The 19337-nt window shown below is 43.7% G+C and overlaps 1 protein-coding gene across 3 annotated transcripts in view; it reads left to right on the forward strand.

Annotated features, from left to right (window-relative positions):
- The window catches only part of cemip2 (cell migration inducing hyaluronidase 2), a 74484-nt gene that overhangs the window by 30296 nt on the left and 24851 nt on the right, over nt 1-19337 (forward strand). For all 3 annotated transcript variants that reach the window (XM_029762359.1, XM_029762357.1, XM_029762358.1), the window contains exons 8-15: nt 205-414; nt 6849-7054; nt 8205-8274; nt 10107-10235; nt 11750-11838; nt 18410-18541; nt 18941-18976; nt 19098-19253. In XM_029762359.1, coding sequence (XP_029618219.1) covers nt 205-414; nt 6849-7054; nt 8205-8274; nt 10107-10235; nt 11750-11838; nt 18410-18541; nt 18941-18976; nt 19098-19253 — 1028 coding nt within the window. The remainder of the gene's footprint in view (nt 1-204; nt 415-6848; nt 7055-8204; nt 8275-10106; nt 10236-11749; nt 11839-18409; nt 18542-18940; nt 18977-19097; nt 19254-19337) is intronic.

Genomic DNA, 19337 nt, shown 5'->3' on the forward strand with positions numbered 1-19337 from the left:
CTATAAAAATATACTTTTTTAGTTCCATATGTGTCATTTCATAGTTTTGATGTCTTCTGTTATTCTACAATGTTGAAAATAGTACAAATAAGAAATAACCTTGAATTGGTAGGTGTGTCCAAACTTTTGTGTGTGTATAAACATAATATGATACACAGCGAAACGTACTCTTCGCTCTCTCTCCTCTATCCCATTTCTCCTCAGATATTTGGGAATTTTACCTCGGTGCACCTGTCCCATGTGGAGCTGAGGAACATGGGGCAGCAGGAGAAGGGCCGCTACCCGGTCCACTTCCACCGCTGTGGGGACGTGGACCGACGAGGGGGCTACCGGGAACAAACCTACGTGGACGGCCTCTCCATCCACCACTCCTTCTCCCGCTGCATTACCATCCACGCCACCAACGGCCTGCTGGTCAGTGTGTGTGCAAGTACACTACTGTTCAAAAGTTTGAGGTCACTTAGAAATGTCCTTGTTTTTGAAAGAAAAGCACTTTTTTTTTTTTGTCCATTTTAAAATCGCATCAAATTGATCAGAAATACAGTGTAGACATTGTTATTGTTGTGAATGACTATTGTAGCTGGAAACGGCAGATTTTTAATGGGATATCTACATAGGCGTACAGAGGCCCATTATCAGCAACCATCATTCCTGTGTTCCAATGGCACGTTTTGTTAGCTAATCCAAGTTTATCATTTTAAAAAGGCTAATTGATCATTATAAAACCCTTTTACAATTATGTTAGCACAGCTGAAAACTGTTGTGCTGATTAAAGAAGCAATACAACTGGCCATCTTAAGACTGGTTGAGTATCTGGAGCATAAGCATTTGTGGGTTCGATTACAGGCTTAAAATGGCCAGAAACTAATAACTTTCTTCTGAAACTCGTCAGTCTATTCTTGTTCTCAGAAATGAAAGCTATTCCATGCGAGAAATTGCCAAGAAACTAAAGATCTCGTACAACCCTGTGTACTACTCCCTTCACAGAACAGTGCAAACTGTCTCTAACCAGAATAGAACGAGTGGGAGGCCCCGGTGCACAACTGAGCAAGAGGACAAGTACATTAGCGTGTCTAGTTTAAGAAACAGATGCCTTACAAGTCCTCAAATGGCAGCTTCATTAAATAGTACCCGCAAAACACCAGTCTCAACGTCAACAGTGAAGCGGCGACTCCGGGATGCTGGCCTTTTAGGCAGAGTTTCATTGAAAAAGCCGTATCTCAGACTGGCCAATAAAAATAAAATATTAAGATGGGCAAAAGAACACGGACGCTAAACAGAGGAACTCTGCCTAGAAGGTCAGCATCCCGGAGTCGCCTCTTCACTGTTGACGTTGAGACTGGTGTTTTGGGGTACTATTTAATGAAGAAGAAGCCCAGTTTTATTGCTTCTTTAATAAGAACAGCTGTTTTCAGCTGTGCTAACATAATCACAAAAGGGCTTTCTAATGATCAATTAGGCTTTTAAAATGATAAAATTAGCTAACACAATGTGCCATTGGAACACAGGAGTGATGGTTGCTGATAATGGGCCTCTGTACGCCTATGTAGATATTCCATAAAAAAATCTGCCGTTTCCAGCTACGATAGTCATTTACAACATTAACAATGTCTACACTGTATTTCTGATGTTATTTTAATGGACAAAAAATGTGCTTTTCTTTTAAAAACAAGGGTATTTCTAAGAGACCCCAAACGTTTGAACGGTAGTCTATAATAATAATGATAATACATAGGATTTTTATAGTGCTTTTCTAAAATCCATGTTTTAGGGATGGGCACGGTTATTTGAATATCCGAACGGACGTTAGTATTCAATTACTTGGGAGAGTATTCATTGTTTTTATATAGCCTAGGCCTAGTTTTATGACTTTTTTTATGAGAGCACCCCATTAAGACACACCGGTAGCCTACACACATTTCACATGTGTAGCTTGTTGTTATGTCGGTCAATCAAAATGGTGCTACATTGAGGCTCCATGTGTAACAAGTAAAGTGGGAGATTTCTAATCAATGCAAAACTGAATTAAAATGACGGCATTAAATTGGCTAAATGAGGAGTAGGCTACAATGATCAACCTACAGGTAGGCTGTTGTTTCATATGAATGGAGTTGTTTTAGACAAGGACTGGTAGCGCAGCAAAATAGCCTCAATTAGCATTTCTACTTTAGCCAGCACAGCTCTCTCTCTCTCTCTCTCTTTCTTTCTCTCTCTCCTCTCTCTCTCTCTCTCTCTCTCTCTCTCTCTCTCTCTCTCTTTCTTTCTCTCTCTCCTCTCTCTTTCTTTCTCTCTCTCCTCTCTCTTTCTTTCTCTCTCTCCTCTCTCTCTCTCTCTCTCTCTCTCTCTCTCTCTCTCTTTCTCTTTCTCTTTCTCTTTCTCTTTCTCTTTCTCTTTCTCTCTTCTCTCTCTCTCTCTCTCTCTCTCTCTCTCTCTCTCTCTCTCTCTCTCTCTCTCTCTCTCTCTCTCTCTCTCTCTCTCTCTCTCTCTCTCTTTCTCTCTTTCTCTCTTTCTCTCTCTCTTTCTCTCTTTCTCTCTCTTTTCTCTCTCTTTCTTTCTTTCTTTCTTTCTCTTTCTTTCTTTCTTTCTTTCTTTCTTTCTTTCTTTCTCTTTCTTTCTCTCTCTTTCTCTCTCTTTCTCTTTCTTTCTCTCTCTTTCTCTTTCTTTCTCTTTCTTTCTCTCTCTTTCTCTTTCTTTCTCTTTCTTTCTCTCTCTTTCTGGCTTCCTCTCTCTCTCTTTCTGGCTTCCTCTCTGTCTGTGCCACACACACCACACATATACTGTTTTCACATAGGATTTACAGAATCTTGCCTGTAAAAAATTGTGGGCAATGTTTATATGACCCCCTTACAAGCAGGCCCATTTTACCACATTCTTGCCTGCATATGTCTTTTATACCTTCCGTGCACATGCCGGTGATGAGTGCTAGTAGTGATGTGCAGATGTGGTTGGTCTTCTATTTTAATTCATCCATTGAATTTAAACCTTCAAAAATGAATCTATTATTAATTAGTTTAGGCAGGTCCTAAGAAACATATAATAAAATGTATTTTCAAATGAATAGAATAGCTTATTTTGAGTTTAATTAGGCCTATGTTACAGGTCTGTGCAGCCTGCATCATCCAAATGAAATCAATAGTTTGGTCTTGTCTGTTTTAATGAACAAAATAACAACGTTCCCTCCAATTTTGGGGGGGCACTGAGCAAATATTAAGTCTTGTGAGCAGAAATTGAACGGTGTGAGAATTTTGTGCAACTTCCGGGGCGCGTTTCCATGAACACTGAGGCTGTACCCTTACAATTTTAGACAGTAGCCAATAGGCTATTGTGGCTATTTGAGCATAATGGAGGCCTACCAACAATACCAATGGAGCAAATCCCAGAACATTTTCACAGAGAAATAGCTTTTGATATCTATGATATAGCCTACAGTAGCCTATATGTGGTCTTCAATGCAGGCCTACATTGCATGAAGGGCTTGATATTAATTGTTTTACTTGATCTTTAACACCATGGGCCAAATAGGTGACTGTAAATTGTATTGTGTTGTATGATGCAAGAAACCACTTTATAAAATAAAAGTAATTATTATTACCATACAGAGAATTAGACAATGTAGACTACTCCTCTGCCTACTGGCTTATTTGCATAATTCAAACCTGTCTGAAAATACAACACTACCCCTTTGTCTTTTTACCTGACTGGCTTTTCAAAGACAGCTTGAAATGTAGCCTACATGTTTTGTGCTCTTGTAGGAAGCAGTAACTCCCCATTTGCTAACCTATATCTATCTATAACTGGGCAAATAACTCACTAACTAGCAAAGAATATCAACAAATGTGCACACGCATTGCTCGGGTGAAAGACCCTCCCCCCATAGAATTCTACTTAATTTCACTCTGGCTCTGCCTACAACAAAATCACAGACTCATTCTTGCAAAGTTAGATCTGTTTTGGTTTGTTGCATTGAAAAGGGGCTGATATAATGTTTATTCGATCACAGAAAAAACATTGATCTATATAGTGCAAACTAATGGGGCGAACTCAGTGAAGTTCTATCTCTTGCGTCTCTGCGCGCGACACAGCATTTCTTCTGCGCGGCAGAAGAGGTGTGCAGCCGCGCACACAACTTAGAGGGAACATTGAACAAGACACATACCCGATCACAGTCAACACACATACACTATATATACAAAAGTATGTGGACACCCCTTCAAATGAGTGGATTCGGCTATTTCAGCCACACCCGTTGCTGACAGGTGTATAAAATCAAGCACACAGCCATGCAATCGCAGTAGACAAACATAGGCTTTAATGAAGACGTCAGTGACTTTTAACGTGGCACCGTCATAGGATGCCACCTTTCCAACAAGTCAGTTCATCAAATTTCTGCCTTGCTAGAGCTTCCCCGGACAACTGTAAGTGCTGTTGTGAAGTGGAAACATCTAGGAGCAACAGGGGCTCAGCCGCGAAGTGGTAGGCCACACAAGCTCACTGAACGGGACCACTGAAGTGCATAGCGCGTACATATCGTCTGTGCTTGATTGCAACACTCACTACCAAGTTCCAAGCTGCAACGTCAGCACAAAAACTGTTAGTCGGGAGCTTCATGAAATGGGTATCCATGGCCGAGCAGCCGCACTCCCAACTAGACAAATGTGAGAATGCTATTTATTGACTACAGCTCAGCGTTCAACACCATAGTTCCCTCAAAGCTCATCTCTAAGCTATGGACCCTGGGACTAAACACCTCCCCCTGCAACTGGATCCTAGACTTCCTGACGGGCTGACCCCAGGTGGTAAAGGTAGGTAACAACACAACCGCCACGCTGATCCTCAACACGGGGGCCCCTCAAGGGTGCGTGCTCAGTCCCCTCCTGTACTCCCTGTTCACTCATGACTGCATGGCCAGGCACGACTTCAACACCATCATCAAGTTTGCCGATGACACAACAGTGGTAGGGCTGATCACCGTGAACGATGAGACAGCCTATAGGGAGGAGGTCAGAGACCTGATCGTGTGGCGCCAGGACAACAACCTCTCCCTCAACAAGATCAAGACAAAGGAGATGATTGTGGACTACAGGAGAAGGAGGACCGAGCACGCCCCCATTCTCGTCGACGGGGATGCAGTGGAGCAGGTTGAGAGCTTCAAGTTCCTTGGCGTCCACATCACCAACAAACTATCATGGTCAAAACACACCAAGACAGTTGTGAAGAGGGCTGCACCATTGAGAGCATCCAGACTGGTTGGCTCACTGCCTGGTATGGCAACTGCTCGGCCTCCGACCGCAGGGCACTACAGAGGGTAGTGCGTACGCCCCAGTTCATCACTGGGGCCAAGCTTCCTGCCATCCAGGACCTCTATACCAGGCGGTGTCAGAGGAAGGCCCTAACAATTGTCAAGGACTCCAGCCACCCTAGTCATAGACTGTTCTTTCTGCTAACGCACGGCAAGCGGTACCGGAGCGCCAAGTCTTGGTCCAAAAGACAGCTTCTACCCCAATCCATAAGACTCAAATGGCTATCCAGACAATTTGCATTGCCCCCCCCCCCCTTTTTTACGCTGGTGCTACTCTGTTTATTATCTATGCGTAGTCACTTTAACTCTACCTACATGTACATATTACCTCGACTAACCGGTGCCCCCACACATTGACTCTGTACCGGTACCCCCTGTATATAGCCTCGCTATTGTGATTTTGCTGCTCTTCTTTAATTATTTGTTACTGTTTATTTTTTACTTAACACATTTTTTTATTAAAACTGTATTGTTGGTGAATGGCTTGTAAGGTCTACACCTGTTGTAATCGGAGCATGTGACAAATACAATCTGATTTAATATAACAGAATATAATGCAAATAATATTTTTTCTACACAACGTGTGGAACCGCTGTCATATAAACTGGCTCTAACCAGAACAGAAAGAGGAGTGGGAGTCCCTGGTGCACAACTGAGCAAGAGGACAAGTACATTAGTGTCTAGTTTGAGAAACGGTCGCCTTACAAGTCCTCAACTGGCAGCTTCATTACATAGTACCCGCAAAACACCAGTCTCAACGTCAACAGTGATGCTGGCCTTCTAGACAGTGTTCCTCTGTCCAGTGTCTTGTGTTCTTTTGCCCGTCTTAATCTTTTCTTTTTATTGGCCAGTCTGAGATATGGCTTTTTCTTTGCAAATCTGCCTAGAATGCCAGCATCCCGGAGTTGCCTCTTCACTGATGACGTTGAGACTGGTGTTTTGCGGGTACATGTTTTGTGAGAAAAATATTATTTGTATTTTATTTTATTTTATTATTTAATATTCTTAGCTTACTATAAAATATGTGTGTTAATTGTGATCAGGGTAGGCTAAGTGTGTCTCGTCTGTTTAATTAACAAAATAACTAGGCCTATTGATTTAATGTGCATGGTGCCGCCAGTAACATAATTAAAGTATATATTTTTTAAATAAATTGGACTATGAATTGGGTTTTAAAAAAACATGAGCAGGTTTCTTTTTACAGGCATCATACCATAAAGTAAAGGGTATATGAAAGGGATAATATACTGTCACACACTGGCTCCTGCTGTCCAGATATCTGAAGAAAAAATGTCATGGATTTATTCGAATAGCGAAAACATTTCAAATGACCATCCTGTGTGTGTGTGTGTGTGTGTGTGTGTGTGTGTTTGTGAGAACTTGGGAAATGAGGACCATGTGATGCTGGTCGTTAAACAAATTAATCTTAAAATCTGTTGATGAAGTGAATCGACCAACATTCAGCTGTGATTTCATGCTCTGCTCCAATAAACGTTTCCTCTTTACTCCTGTCTCTGTGTAACCTTTCCCAAACATTTCCCCTTCCCAGGTGAAGGACACTGTAGGCTATGACACTCTGGGTCACTGTTTCTTCCTGGAGGACGGGATAGAGCAGAGGAACACGTTCTTCCACAACCTGGGTTTGGTGACCCGCCCCGGGACGCTCCTGCCCACCGATCGCAATGAGACCATGTGCACCAGCATCCGAGACAAAGTGTACAAGAACTACACCCCTTCACCGAGCATGGAGTGCAAGTAAGACACAGAAGAGACTTGTCTGGCCACGGATAGAAAGAGTGAACAAGTGGCAGAGGGGAATAATAGAGGAACATAAAGCAAGTGAAGAGGCAGGCATTTGAAAAGATAATGGCTCAAAATGAAAGCGTTATAAAGTGGAGGTATACAGTAGACTGACCAGGTGAATCCAGGTGAAAGTTATGAGCCCTTATTGATGTCACCTGTTAAATCCATTTAAACCAGTGTAGATGAATGGGAGGAGACAGGTTAAATAAGTTTTTTTTTAAGCCTTGAGATAATTCAGACATGGACTGTGTGTATGTGTGCCATTCAGAGGGTGAATGGGGCAAGACAAAATATGTGCCTTTGAATGGGGTATGGTGCCAGGCACACTGGTTTTGAGTGTGTCAAGAACTGCAACACTGGTAGGTTTTTCACGCTCAACCGTTTTCTGTGTATATCAATAATTATCCACCACCTAAAGGACATCCAGCCAACTTGACACAACTGTGGGAAGCATTTGAGTCAACATGGGCCAGCATCCCTGTGGAGCGCTTTCGACACCTTGTAGAGTAAATTGAGGCTGTTCTGAGGACAAAAGGGGGTGCAACTCAATATTCGGAAGGTGTTCCTAGTGTTTTGTGCACTCGTGTGTGTGTGTGTGTGTGTGTGTGTGTGTGCATGCGTGCGGAATGGGTTAGATGAAGTGTATGTGCGGCTTTATTGGACAGGCCTACCGTGAGAGAAGACAGGGATCATGTCCTCTGTGTGAGAGTGATAGAGCTGTAGTAGTCTTGTCCCTGCAATAACAACCACCCCGCTTCATGGGATGTGTTTGCGTTTCTGGGGGAGGTTGAAAAGGAGGTCTGTTTGGGGAGCAGCAGGCGCTGTATTTGCAGGAGTGTGTATGCCCGCGTGTGTTGGCAGACCTGTCCCTGTACAGGGTTTATGTGGGAGAGGTGGATTATTCCATGGATAACAGGAGTCAGGGTTCTGTTTCTGCTTCATATTAAATTAATATATCCTGATACTAACAATCACTCACGCCTGGAGACATCTTCTTTAATGCCCCTCCTCCTCTCTGTGTGTGTGTGTGTGTGTGTGTGTGTGTGTGTGTGTGTGTGTGTGTGTGTGTGTGTGTGTCTTGGTGTGCGTGTGTTTGTTTTAGGGCTGTGTCTACGTTTTGGATCGCCAACCCCAATAATAACCTCATAAGCAACGCTGCTGCTGGCTCCCAGGTAAGACTATAATGATGTACGCCAACCCACCAAAGCAACCACTGTTTAATGAATGAATGAATAGCAATTAGCAGGGTACTGATGTTGTTTATCTGGTACGGTTGTATTGCTCCCCTCATCCCAGACATCAGTCATTTATAATTTTAATCTAATAGATGGTCAGTCCTTGTATCCATAGGTCCGTCTATGAATTTGAGCGGTTACGTATCTCCAGGCCATCGCTCAGCCATGTATGGCATTTCGTTGTTTTGTTTTATTATTACGAACTGCAGCTTTACGGTTTAGCAACTCGTTCGGCTGTAAAACTGTGGCTTACCGGTTCATCTCATGTGATCTGGGGAGATATTGTCTTCCTACTCTTACATCAACAGCAATAAATGATGACCTGAACCGGGGGGGTAAAGTTCAACATCGTTACCCTACTGCTCAGGTTCAGGCACAATTGTGTCAATGTGTAAGCGCAGTGCTCAAGGATCATTCTTTTTTCTTCACCTCATTGTCAAAGCCACATTATTGTCCCCCACAATGAAATTCAAATAAAATGTTATTTGTCACATGTGCCAAATACAACTGGTGTAGGTAGACCTTAGTGAAATGCTTACTTACAAGCCCTTAACCAACTATCCAGTTTTAAGAAAAATACCAAAAATAAATAAATAAAAGTAACATAATAAAGAGCAGCAGTAAAATCACAAAAGCGAGGCTATATACAGGGGGTACCGGTACAGAGTCAATGTGGAGGCTATATACAGGGGGTACTGGTACAGAGTCAATGTGGAGGCTATATACAGGAGGTACCGGTACAGAGTCAATGTGGAGGCTATATACAGGGGGTACTGGTACAGAGTCAATGTGGAGGCTATATACAGGGGGTACCGGTACAGAGTCAATGTGGAGGCTATATACAGGGGGGTACCGGTACAGAGTCAATGTGGAGGCTATATACAGGGGGTACCGGTACAGAGTCAATGTGCTGGGGCTCCGGTTAGTCGAGGTAATTGAGGTAATATATACATGTAGGTAGAGTTCTTTAAGTGACATGCATAGATAATAACAGAGTAGCAGCAGTGTAAAAGAGTGAAGGGGGGGGGGGGGGGGGCAATGCAAATAGTCTGGGTAGCCATTTGATTAGATGTTCAGTAGTCTTATGGCTTGGATGTAGAAGTGTTTAGAAGCCTCTTGGACCTAGACTTGGTGCTCCAGTACCGCTTGCCGTGCGGTAGCAAAGAGAACAGTCTATGACTAGGGTGGCTGGAGTCTTTGCCAATTTTTAGGGCCTTTCTCAGACACCGCCTGGTATAGAGGTTCTGGATGGCAGGAAGCTTGGCCCCAGTGATGTACTGGGCTGTTCGCACTACCCTCTGTAGTGCCTTGCGGTCGGAGGCCGAACAGTTGCCATACCAGGTAGTGATGCAACCAGTCAGGATGCTATAGATGGTGCTGCTGTAAAGCCTTTTGAGGATCTGAGGACCCATGCCAAATCTTTTCAGTCTCCTGAAGGGGAATAGGTTTTGTCGTGCCCTCTTCACGACTGTCTTGGTGTGCTTGGACCGTGCTAGTTTGTTGGTGATGTGAACACCAAGGAACTTGAAGCTCTCAACCTGCTCCAGGAGTCACATGTGACATCTCAGACACCAAAGGTCCGATTTTGACACAACTTGGGTGAATGATGCGTCTTGCCATAGACATCTGACATTTACAAAATTACACTGATTGGCTCAAGGAGGGGGGCGATGCATCATTTGTAGGGGACGACATGTTTACTGTTTCCTTGTTTTGTTCTTCTCCTTTTTCTCCCTTCTCTGCCACCCCTACCCCATGTCATCCTAAAGGATGCAGGGATATGGTATGTGTTCCACAGCTCATCCACAGGGGACTCTCATGGGCTGGTTCCAGAGACCCGGGCAGAGCTGACCCCTCTGGGGATCTTCTACAACAACCGTGTGCACTCCAACTTTAAGGTACCACTCCCTGGCAGCACTGTGTGAAAGACAAAAACACTGCGGTTCTATGTGGCTCAGCTGGTAAAAGCATGGCGCTAGCAGCGTCAAGGTCTTGGTGTTCAATTCCTGCAGGGATCACATATACAGTTGAAGTGGGAAGTTTACATACACCTTAGCCAAATACATTTAAACTCAGTTTTTCACAATTCCTGACATTTAATCCTAGTAAAAGTTCCCTGTCTTAGGTCAAACCATAGTCTGGCTTTTCTATGGCTTTTTCCTTGCTGAGTGGCCTTTCAGGTTATGTCGATATAGGACTAGTTTTACAGTGGATATAGATACTTTTGTACCTGTTTCCTCCAGCATCTTCACAAGGTCCTTTGCTGTTGTTCTGGGATTGATTTGCACTTTTCGCACCCAAGTACGTTAGTCTCTAGGTGACAGAACACGTCTCCTTCCTAAGTGGTATGACGGCTGCGTGGTCCCATGGTGTTTATACTTGCGTACTATTGTTTATACAGATTAACGTGGTACCTTCGGGCATTTGGAAATTGCTCCCAAGGATGAACCAGACTTGTGGAGGTCTACAATTTATTTGCTGTGGTCTTGGTTGATATCTTTTGATTTTCCCATGATGTCAAGCAAAGAGGCACTGAGTTTGAAGGTAGGCCTTGAAATACATCCAACGGTACATCTCCAATTGACTCAAATGTTGTCAATTAGCCTATCAGAAGCTTCTAAAGCCATGACATCATTTTCTGGAATTTTCCAAGCTGTTTAAAGGCATAGTCAACTTAGTGTATGTAAACTTCTGACTCACTGGAATTGTGATACAGTGAATTATAAGTGAAATAATCTGTCTGTAAACAATTGTTGGAAAAACTACTTGTCATGCACAAAGTAGATGTCCTAACCGACTTGCCAAAACTATAGTTTGTTAACAAGATTTGTGGAGTGGTTGAAAAACGAGTTTTAATGACTCCAACCTAAGTGTATGTAAACTTCCGACTTCAACTGTACATACTAGTAAGGGCGCTTCCAATTGTCTGATTTCATACAGTATTCCAGCTCTTAATCAAAACCACAACTTACACATGCGCACACACTTACCTCACTCGCCACAGAAGCGTGCACACACAGGCATGCACACACTAGCCTTTACAATAGGCCTCTGTTTCTCTGGCTCAATAAATTAGGTCAGGTGAACTGGGAGCCCTTTGTCCACTCTGACTAGAACTGCCTGTCTCATAAGGAGTGTGCTTACAGTCTCAAGACTATGCTCCAATTATATACCCATGGTATATACTGTGTCATTGCATTGCATTCACACTTGAACTCCACATACAAACACCTTTACACCCCAGACATATAACAATTCACAGAGCTGCTACTGTGAGTATTACTATACTCACATGTACATCTTAAAGTTAAACTGACTCCTTCATGTGGGGGGTGGGGTTGAAAAATAACTGGATTGTGCCTTTAAGTCCGTACTTGTGACTGTAGTTCCCATACCGGTTTGTGTTACCCAGGCTGGGCTCTTCATTGATAAAGGTGTGAAGACCACCAACGCCAGTGCTGCAGACCCCCGGGAGTACCTGTGTCTGGACAACAATGCCAGGTAAGCACAGGTCAAACTACATAACATTTAGAACACACAGCTGAGCAAATTTTACAAAAGGGACGAGCTGGTCATTTATTCTCTGTGCTGGCTACACGGACTCGAGTTTTGACATGAAGGGATAAACAATTTGGCGTGTGGTAGAGAGACCATGAAATTCTACTGGCGCAAAGAGAGAAAATGCATCCATGCGGAATTACACTTATTTGACATAGCGATTTATTAGAGACCTGTTTATTTGTTCAAATGTGAAACTATGCCCGGCTATTACAAGAGACTGGCGCTCCAGGGCTCTAAAGAGCGACAAAGTATACTGAACAAATATATAAACGCAACATGTAAAGTGTTGGTCCCATTATTCATGAGCTGAAATAAAAGATCCTAGAAATGATGTTTCTCTCAAATTTTGTGCAAAAATGTGTTTACATCCCTGTTTAGTGAGCATTTCTCCTTTGCCAAGATAATCCACCCACTTGACAGGTGTGGCATATCAAGAAGCTGATTTAAACAGCACGATCATTACACAGGTGCACCTTGTGCTGGGGACAATAAAACATCATTCTAAAATGTGCAGTTTTGTCACACAACACAATGCCACAGATGTCTCTATTTTGAGTGACCACGCAATTGGCATGCTGACTGCAGGAATGTCCAACAGAGCTGTTGCCAGAGAATTGAATGTTCATTTCTCTACCAAAAGCCGCCTCCAACGTCGTTTTACAGAATTTGGCAGTATGTCACAACCACAGACCACGTGTAACCACGCCAGCCCAGAACCTCCACACCAGGCTTCTTCACTTGCGGGAGCATCTGGACCAGCCACCTGGACAGCTGATGAAACTGAGGAGTATTTCTGTCGGTAAAAAAGCCCTTTTTGTGGGGCAAAACTTATTCTGATTGGCTGGACCTGGCTCCCCAGTGGGTGGGTCTATGCAGTCTCAGGCCCACACATGGCTGTGACCCTGCCCAGCCATCAAATTTTATTGGTCACACACATATTTAGCAGATGTTATTGCAGGTGTAGCGAAATTCTTGTGTTCGTAGCTCCAACAGTGTAGTAGTATCTAAAGACAATTCACAACAATACACACATCTAAAAGTAAAATTATGGAATTAAGAAATAGTGGCATTGACTAAAATACAGTAGAATAGAATATCGCTATTTAACAGCCTGATGGCCTTGAGTTAGAAGCTGTTTTTCAGTCTCTCGGTCCCAGCTTTGATGCACCTGTACTGAGCTCGCCTTCTGGATGATAAGCAGGATGAACAGGCCGTGGCTCGTGTGGTTGTTGTCCTTGATGATCTTGTTTGCCTTCATGTGACATTGGGTGCTGTAGGTGTCCTGGAGGGCAGGTAGTTTGCCCCCCGGTGATGCGTTTGGCAGACCGCACCACCCTCTGAAGAGCCCTGCAGTTGTGGGCGGTGCAGTTGCCGTACCAGGCGCTGATACAGCCCGACAGGATGCTCTCAATTGTGCATCTGTAAAGGTTTGTGGGTTTTAGGGGCCAAGCCAAATTTCTTCAGACTCCTGAGGTTGAAGAGGCGCTGTTGCGCCTTCTTCACCACACTGTCTGTGTGGATGGACCATTTCAGATCGTCAGTGATGTGTATGCCGAGGAACCTGAAGCTTTCCATCTTCTCCGCTGCGTTCCTGTAGACGTGGATAGGGGCATGCTCCATCTGCTGTTTCCTGAAGTCCGCATTCAGCTCCTTTGTTTTGTTGAAATTGAGTGAGATATTATTTTCCTGACACCACACACCCAGGGCCCTCACCTCCTCCCTGTAGGCTGTCTCGTCATTGTTGGTAACTAGGCCTACTACTGTTGTGTCGTCTGCAAACTTGTGGCCACGAAGTCATGGGTGAACAGGGTGTACAGAAGGGCGCTGAGCACGCACCCTTGTGGGGCCCCTGTGTTGAGGATCAGCAAAGTGGAGGTGTTGTTTCCTACCTTTCCCACCTGGGGGCGGCCCGTCAGGAAGTCCAGGACCCAGTTGCACAGGGCAGGATTCAGACCCAGGGCCCCGAGCTTAATGATGAGCTTGGGGGGTACTATGGTGTTGAATGCTGAGCTATAGTCAATGAACAGCATTCTTACATAGCTATTCCTCTTGTCCAGATGGGATAGGGCAGTGTGCAGTACGATGGCGATTGCATCATCTGTGGATATATTGGGGCAGTAAGCAAATTGAGGTGGGTAAGGTATAGGGGATATAATCCTTAACTAGCCTCTCAAAGCACTTCATGATGACAGAAGTGAGTGCTACTGGGTGATAGTCATTTAGTTCAGTTACCTTTGCTTTCTTGGGCACAGGAACAATGGTGGATATCTTGAAGCAAGCACGGACAGAGGACTGGGATAGGGAGAGATTGAATATGCTCTGAGGACGCAGCGAGGGATGCCGTCTGGGCCGGCAGCCTTGTGAGGGTTAACATGCTTAAATGTCTTATGTCGGCCACGGAGAAGGAGAGCCCACAGTCCTTGGTAGCGGGCCTCGTCGATGACACTGTTATCCTCAAAGCCAGCGAAGAAGGTGTTTAGCTTGTCCAGAAGCAAGATGTCCGTGTCCACGACATGGCTGGTTTTCCCTTTGTAGTCCATGATTGTCTGTAGACCCTGCCACATATGTCTCGTGTCTGAACCATTGAATTGCGACTGTACTTTGTCTCTGTACTGACGTTTTGCCTGTTTGATTGCCTTACGGAGGGAATAACTACACTGTTTTTGGCCATATTCCCAGTCACCTTGCCTTGGTTAAATGCAGGGGTTCGCGCTTTGTTTTGTGCGAATGCTGCCATCTATCCAAGGTTTCTGGTTTGGGTAGGTATTAATTGTCACATTGGGTACATCTCCTCCTTACACTTCATGATGAACTCAGTCACCGTATCTGTGTATTTGTTGATGTTATTCTCAGAGGCTACCCGGAACATAACCCAGTCCGCGTGTTAAAAACAATCTTGAAGCATGGATTCTGATTGGTCAGACCAGCGTTGGATAGACCTTAGCACGGGTACTTTCTGTTTGAGTTTCTGCCTTTAGGAAATGAGGAGCAAAACAGAGTCTTGATCAGATTTGCTGAAGGGAGGTGCAGGGGAGGGCCTTGTAGGCATTTCGAAAAGTTGAGTTGTAGTGGTCCAATGTTTTACCAGCGCGAGTACTACAGTCAATGTGTTGTAGAACTTCCATAGCGTTTTTCTCAAATTTGCTTTGTTAAAATCCCCAGGATATGTGGTTTCCAGTTTGCGATAAGTCCAGTGTAGTTCTTGGTATCTGCTTGAGGGGTATATACACAGCTGTGACTATAACCAAAAGAGAATTCTCTTGGGAGGTAATACGGTCGGCATTTGATTGTGAGGTATTCTAGGTCGGGTGAACAAAAGGACTTGAGTTTCTGTATGTTATCACAATCACACCATGCGTGGTTAATCATGAAATGTTGACCCCCGCCTTTCTTCTTCCGGAGAGTTCTTTGTTCCTCTCTGTGCGATGTACTGAGAAACCAGATGGCTGAAGGGACGGGGACAGTATATCCCGAGAGAACAATGTTTCCGTGAAACAGAGTATGTTCCAATCCCTGATGTCTCTCTGGAAGGAGATCCTCGCCCTTAGCTCGTCTACTTTATTATCCAGAGACTGAACATTAGCGAGTAATATACTCGGAAGCGGTGGATGGTGTGCACGCAACCTGAGTCTGTCTGGAAGTCCGCTCCGAATACCTCTTCTCCGCCGGCTGCGTTTTGGAGCAGCCTCTGGAATAATTTCATTTGCCCTGGGGGGTACGAACAAAGGATCTACTTCGGGAAAGTTCTAATGCTAGTGAGTTACCGCCGCTCTGATAACCAAAAGTTATTACTGGCTGTATGTAATAACACATAAAAATTCTGGGCTAATAATGTAATAAATAACACAAAAAAAACGAAATACTGCAAAGTTGCTTAGGAGCTAGAAGCAGAGCTGCCTTATCTGTCTAATTAGGCCCTAATTAAGTATTTCAATTGACTGATTTCCTTATTTGAACTGTTTTGCTGTGCAACTTTTTATTTTGGGAGTACCCGTGTGACTTAAATCCAATAAAAAATGATATGCGTAACAATATTTTGTCGCAACAATCTTCTGTACACAGACAGGCTGCCTCCTGTGGCTGCTTGCTTCCAGTTACCGGGCCAAACACACCAAGCCCCACCCCCTGTCACTCAAGCAGGCAGCACACAGTTCCTCCACGCTGTTTAATCTCCCAGCATGCTGTCAATTCACACACTCAACATGTTCTTCCAAAACAGGAATATTGTTCCTAAATATGAATCCACATATTTTCTCTATTATACTATTAGTTTGTTTCTTGCTCTCTGCAAAACGTGAGTTAGTTAGTCTAAGGAAGCTAGCAAGTACCTAAAATAATGCTAATCGCCAACTAGCTAGCTGGCTAGCTAAATGCACTAGCTAGGGCAAAGCAAACGTTAGCTCTAATACAGGTTGTTACCAGTGGTGGTGTAGATCAGTATGTTGTTTGTGCAATGGCATGTTCGATATCAGATAGACAAAGAATAGGCTAAATGCAACATCTATTCAAATATGATTAGGGTCCCCTGGGAAACACTGACCCAACACTTTGGTTCCTACCCTGTCATAACTCCTTCCTGACTTTTTAAATTATTGTCATGCCAAACAACACCAACCATATAAATATAATGATTATTCAAATTCTATGATTCCAACAGTTCACCCAAGTGTTTTGATCTACAGGTAACTGCCAACATAAACAAAACACCAAAATGGTGTCTTAATAGGGCATAGGGCCACACACACACCTTTTAAACCTCCTTTGCTCCTTTTGAGACCCCTCTTTCAAAGTCACTGAGATCTCTTCTTCTAGCCATGGTAGATAAAATAATTGGCAACTGGGAATTTTTATACATGACCCTAAGCATGTTAATTCCTTAATTAACTCAGGACCCACACCTGTGTGGAAGCTTTGTGTACTTTGTATCCCTCATTGAATCAAGTATTTCCTTTATTTTGGCAGTTACCTGTATATCGCAAGTCAAATCGCAATATTTGGTTGAACAATCTGTTAGACTTCCTACCCATATCGTGTAGCCCTACTAACAACCTGGTAACTTTACCAGTATATGCAAACATTTGGCAACACAGAAAGAAAGGAAAAGTGATATCTTCTTCAGGAGATGTGCTTCAAAAGTAAGTAGGATTGATATAGTCCAAATCTAGGCTATATCTCAATCAATAAAAACAATTACAAATTCGGGTGCTTCTAAATTGTGGAGCTCCTAACTTTAGGCTTCCTTAGATGGTCGGTAGTTTAAATGGTTTAGTCTTGGTCTGTACTGTACTTGTATGGTCTGTACTGGGCCCGGTTTCCTAATAGCGATTGAATTTAGGCTTATGAGTGTTTTTAACGATGCATCGTTCCTACAACAGCCGAATGTGTACCATGTGATTCCCAAAACAACATCGAGAAAGAACCGTAGCTAAGTGAGTCGTTGAGGCATGTGTTGATACTGAGAGGATCTAAGGAAAGGCAGCGCATGATCTCAGATCAGTGTTCTTCCTTTCAAATCTTAACTTAACATTATAATTATTCAAAAATACTAACGACGGATCAGCTCCTAGAGTTATATTATCACCTGGCTGCAAATATTGAGGCTGCTTATTCTAATGTTTAGCCTACCCTATAATAATGCAGAAAATCATAGATTTGGCACATCATTACACACATGTTACACATTAAATATATTGAGGCAAAAATTACAGATAGTAGCCTCCAATTAGCAAAATATAACTCAATTGAATGCACATTAAGGGGTAGTGTATTTATATTTGAATGCAGTCATCTGGATTCTATATTAAGCAAAATCATCTGTGTATAACATTCTAATGATGACGTTAGCTGGTCTACAAATGGTCTGAGGCAGTCGTTAGATGACTAGCGTCTATTTTTTGTATAGATTGTTTTGGGAAACCGTTCAGAGATTTAACGATGCTCCTACGAAGGGTCTTACGATGATCTTAGCCTTAAGATGCTTTTGGGAAACCAGGCCCTGTACTGTACTTGGATAGTCTGTACTGGTCTGTACGGTACTTGGATAGTCTGTACGGTACTTGTACTGTAGCCTGGAGGGTCTGGCAGGTTTTTGTTTACAGAGAAAGCAAGGCTCTACAGATAGTTTCCACTCTGCAGCAGTCTGTCCAAATACAAGCCTCGGATTCAACAGATGTAAAATAGCTTAGGCCCTCTTCCAAGACGTGTGTGTGTGTGTGTGTGTGTGTGCGTGTTTGTCTGTGGCTATTTGAAAGAGTGCTGTGTGTCAGAGCGAGATTAAAAGTGTGTGTGTGTGTTTCATTTTTACATTTACATTTTAGTCATTTAGCCGACGCTCTTATCCAGAGCGACTTACAGTAGTGAATGCATACATTTCATTTTTTTTTTTTTTTTTCTGTGCTGGCCCCCCGTGGGAATCGAACCCACAACCCTGGTGTTGCAAACACCATGCTCTACCAACTGAGCTACAGGGAAGGCTGTTTCTATACTCATATTACATATGGGTCCGTTTCAGGTTCCGTCCACATGAGAATGCAGACCCAAACCGGCCGCGGGTGGCTGCTCTCATCGACACACTCATCGCCTTCAAGAACAATGACCTCGGAGCCTGGATACGTGGCGGTGACATTACCATTCAGAACTCTGGGTGAGTGCTGGAATGTCAACACATTGAGCCCATGATGAATGCGCTTACATTCATCATTGTTCATCAATGTCCTGTGCAGTAGTCATATCATGGGTTGTCTCTTAGGTTTGCTGTATGATTGGCACAGAATTAAGGGTCTCAAATGTTACCCAGGAGTTACCGTAGCAACTTGCATTACAATCAGAGGTTAGCATGCTATGCTAACATGTAAACAAGTGGCCATCTAGGTGTAATCTATCATCGGGCTATGTGTAGCCAATTAGCATGTTACTAATAGTTCATTTGGCTAGGAGTTCCTATTTCTCAGTCCACAAGGCCATAGATGACAGTGAACCAGTGACTCCTCCATTGCTGGGTTTTCCCCATAATTACTGATGCATTTATTCTCTCTGGTTATAGATTTGCAGACAATGGGGTGGGACTCTCCTTTGCGAGGTATGTACCAAGGCTCCTGTGTATGTTTCTACATCTGTGCATACCCATACCCATACCCCCCCCCCACACACACACACACGTTTGCTCAAAAACGCATCCCCTGCCTGTTGTCTTCCGTTAGTGACGGCAGCTACCCTAAGGATGAGGGCTCCAGTCAGGAGGTGACCCAGTCTCTGTTTGTGGGAGAGAGCCGGAACCGCGGCTCCAACGGAGGCCAGAACAAGTACTGGGGCCAGGGGGGAGTAGATCGCAAGATGCGGACACTACCCAGGAACAGGTGTGTGTGTGTGTGTGTGTGTGTGTGTGTGTGTGTGTGTAATAAAAAACAGTGTTCGAAAGGGGGTGAACAAATGTGTTGCTC

This window comes from Salmo trutta, chromosome 9 (genome assembly GCF_901001165.1).
Source record: "Salmo trutta chromosome 9, fSalTru1.1, whole genome shotgun sequence".
Lineage (NCBI taxonomy): Eukaryota > Metazoa > Chordata > Actinopteri > Salmoniformes > Salmonidae > Salmo > Salmo trutta.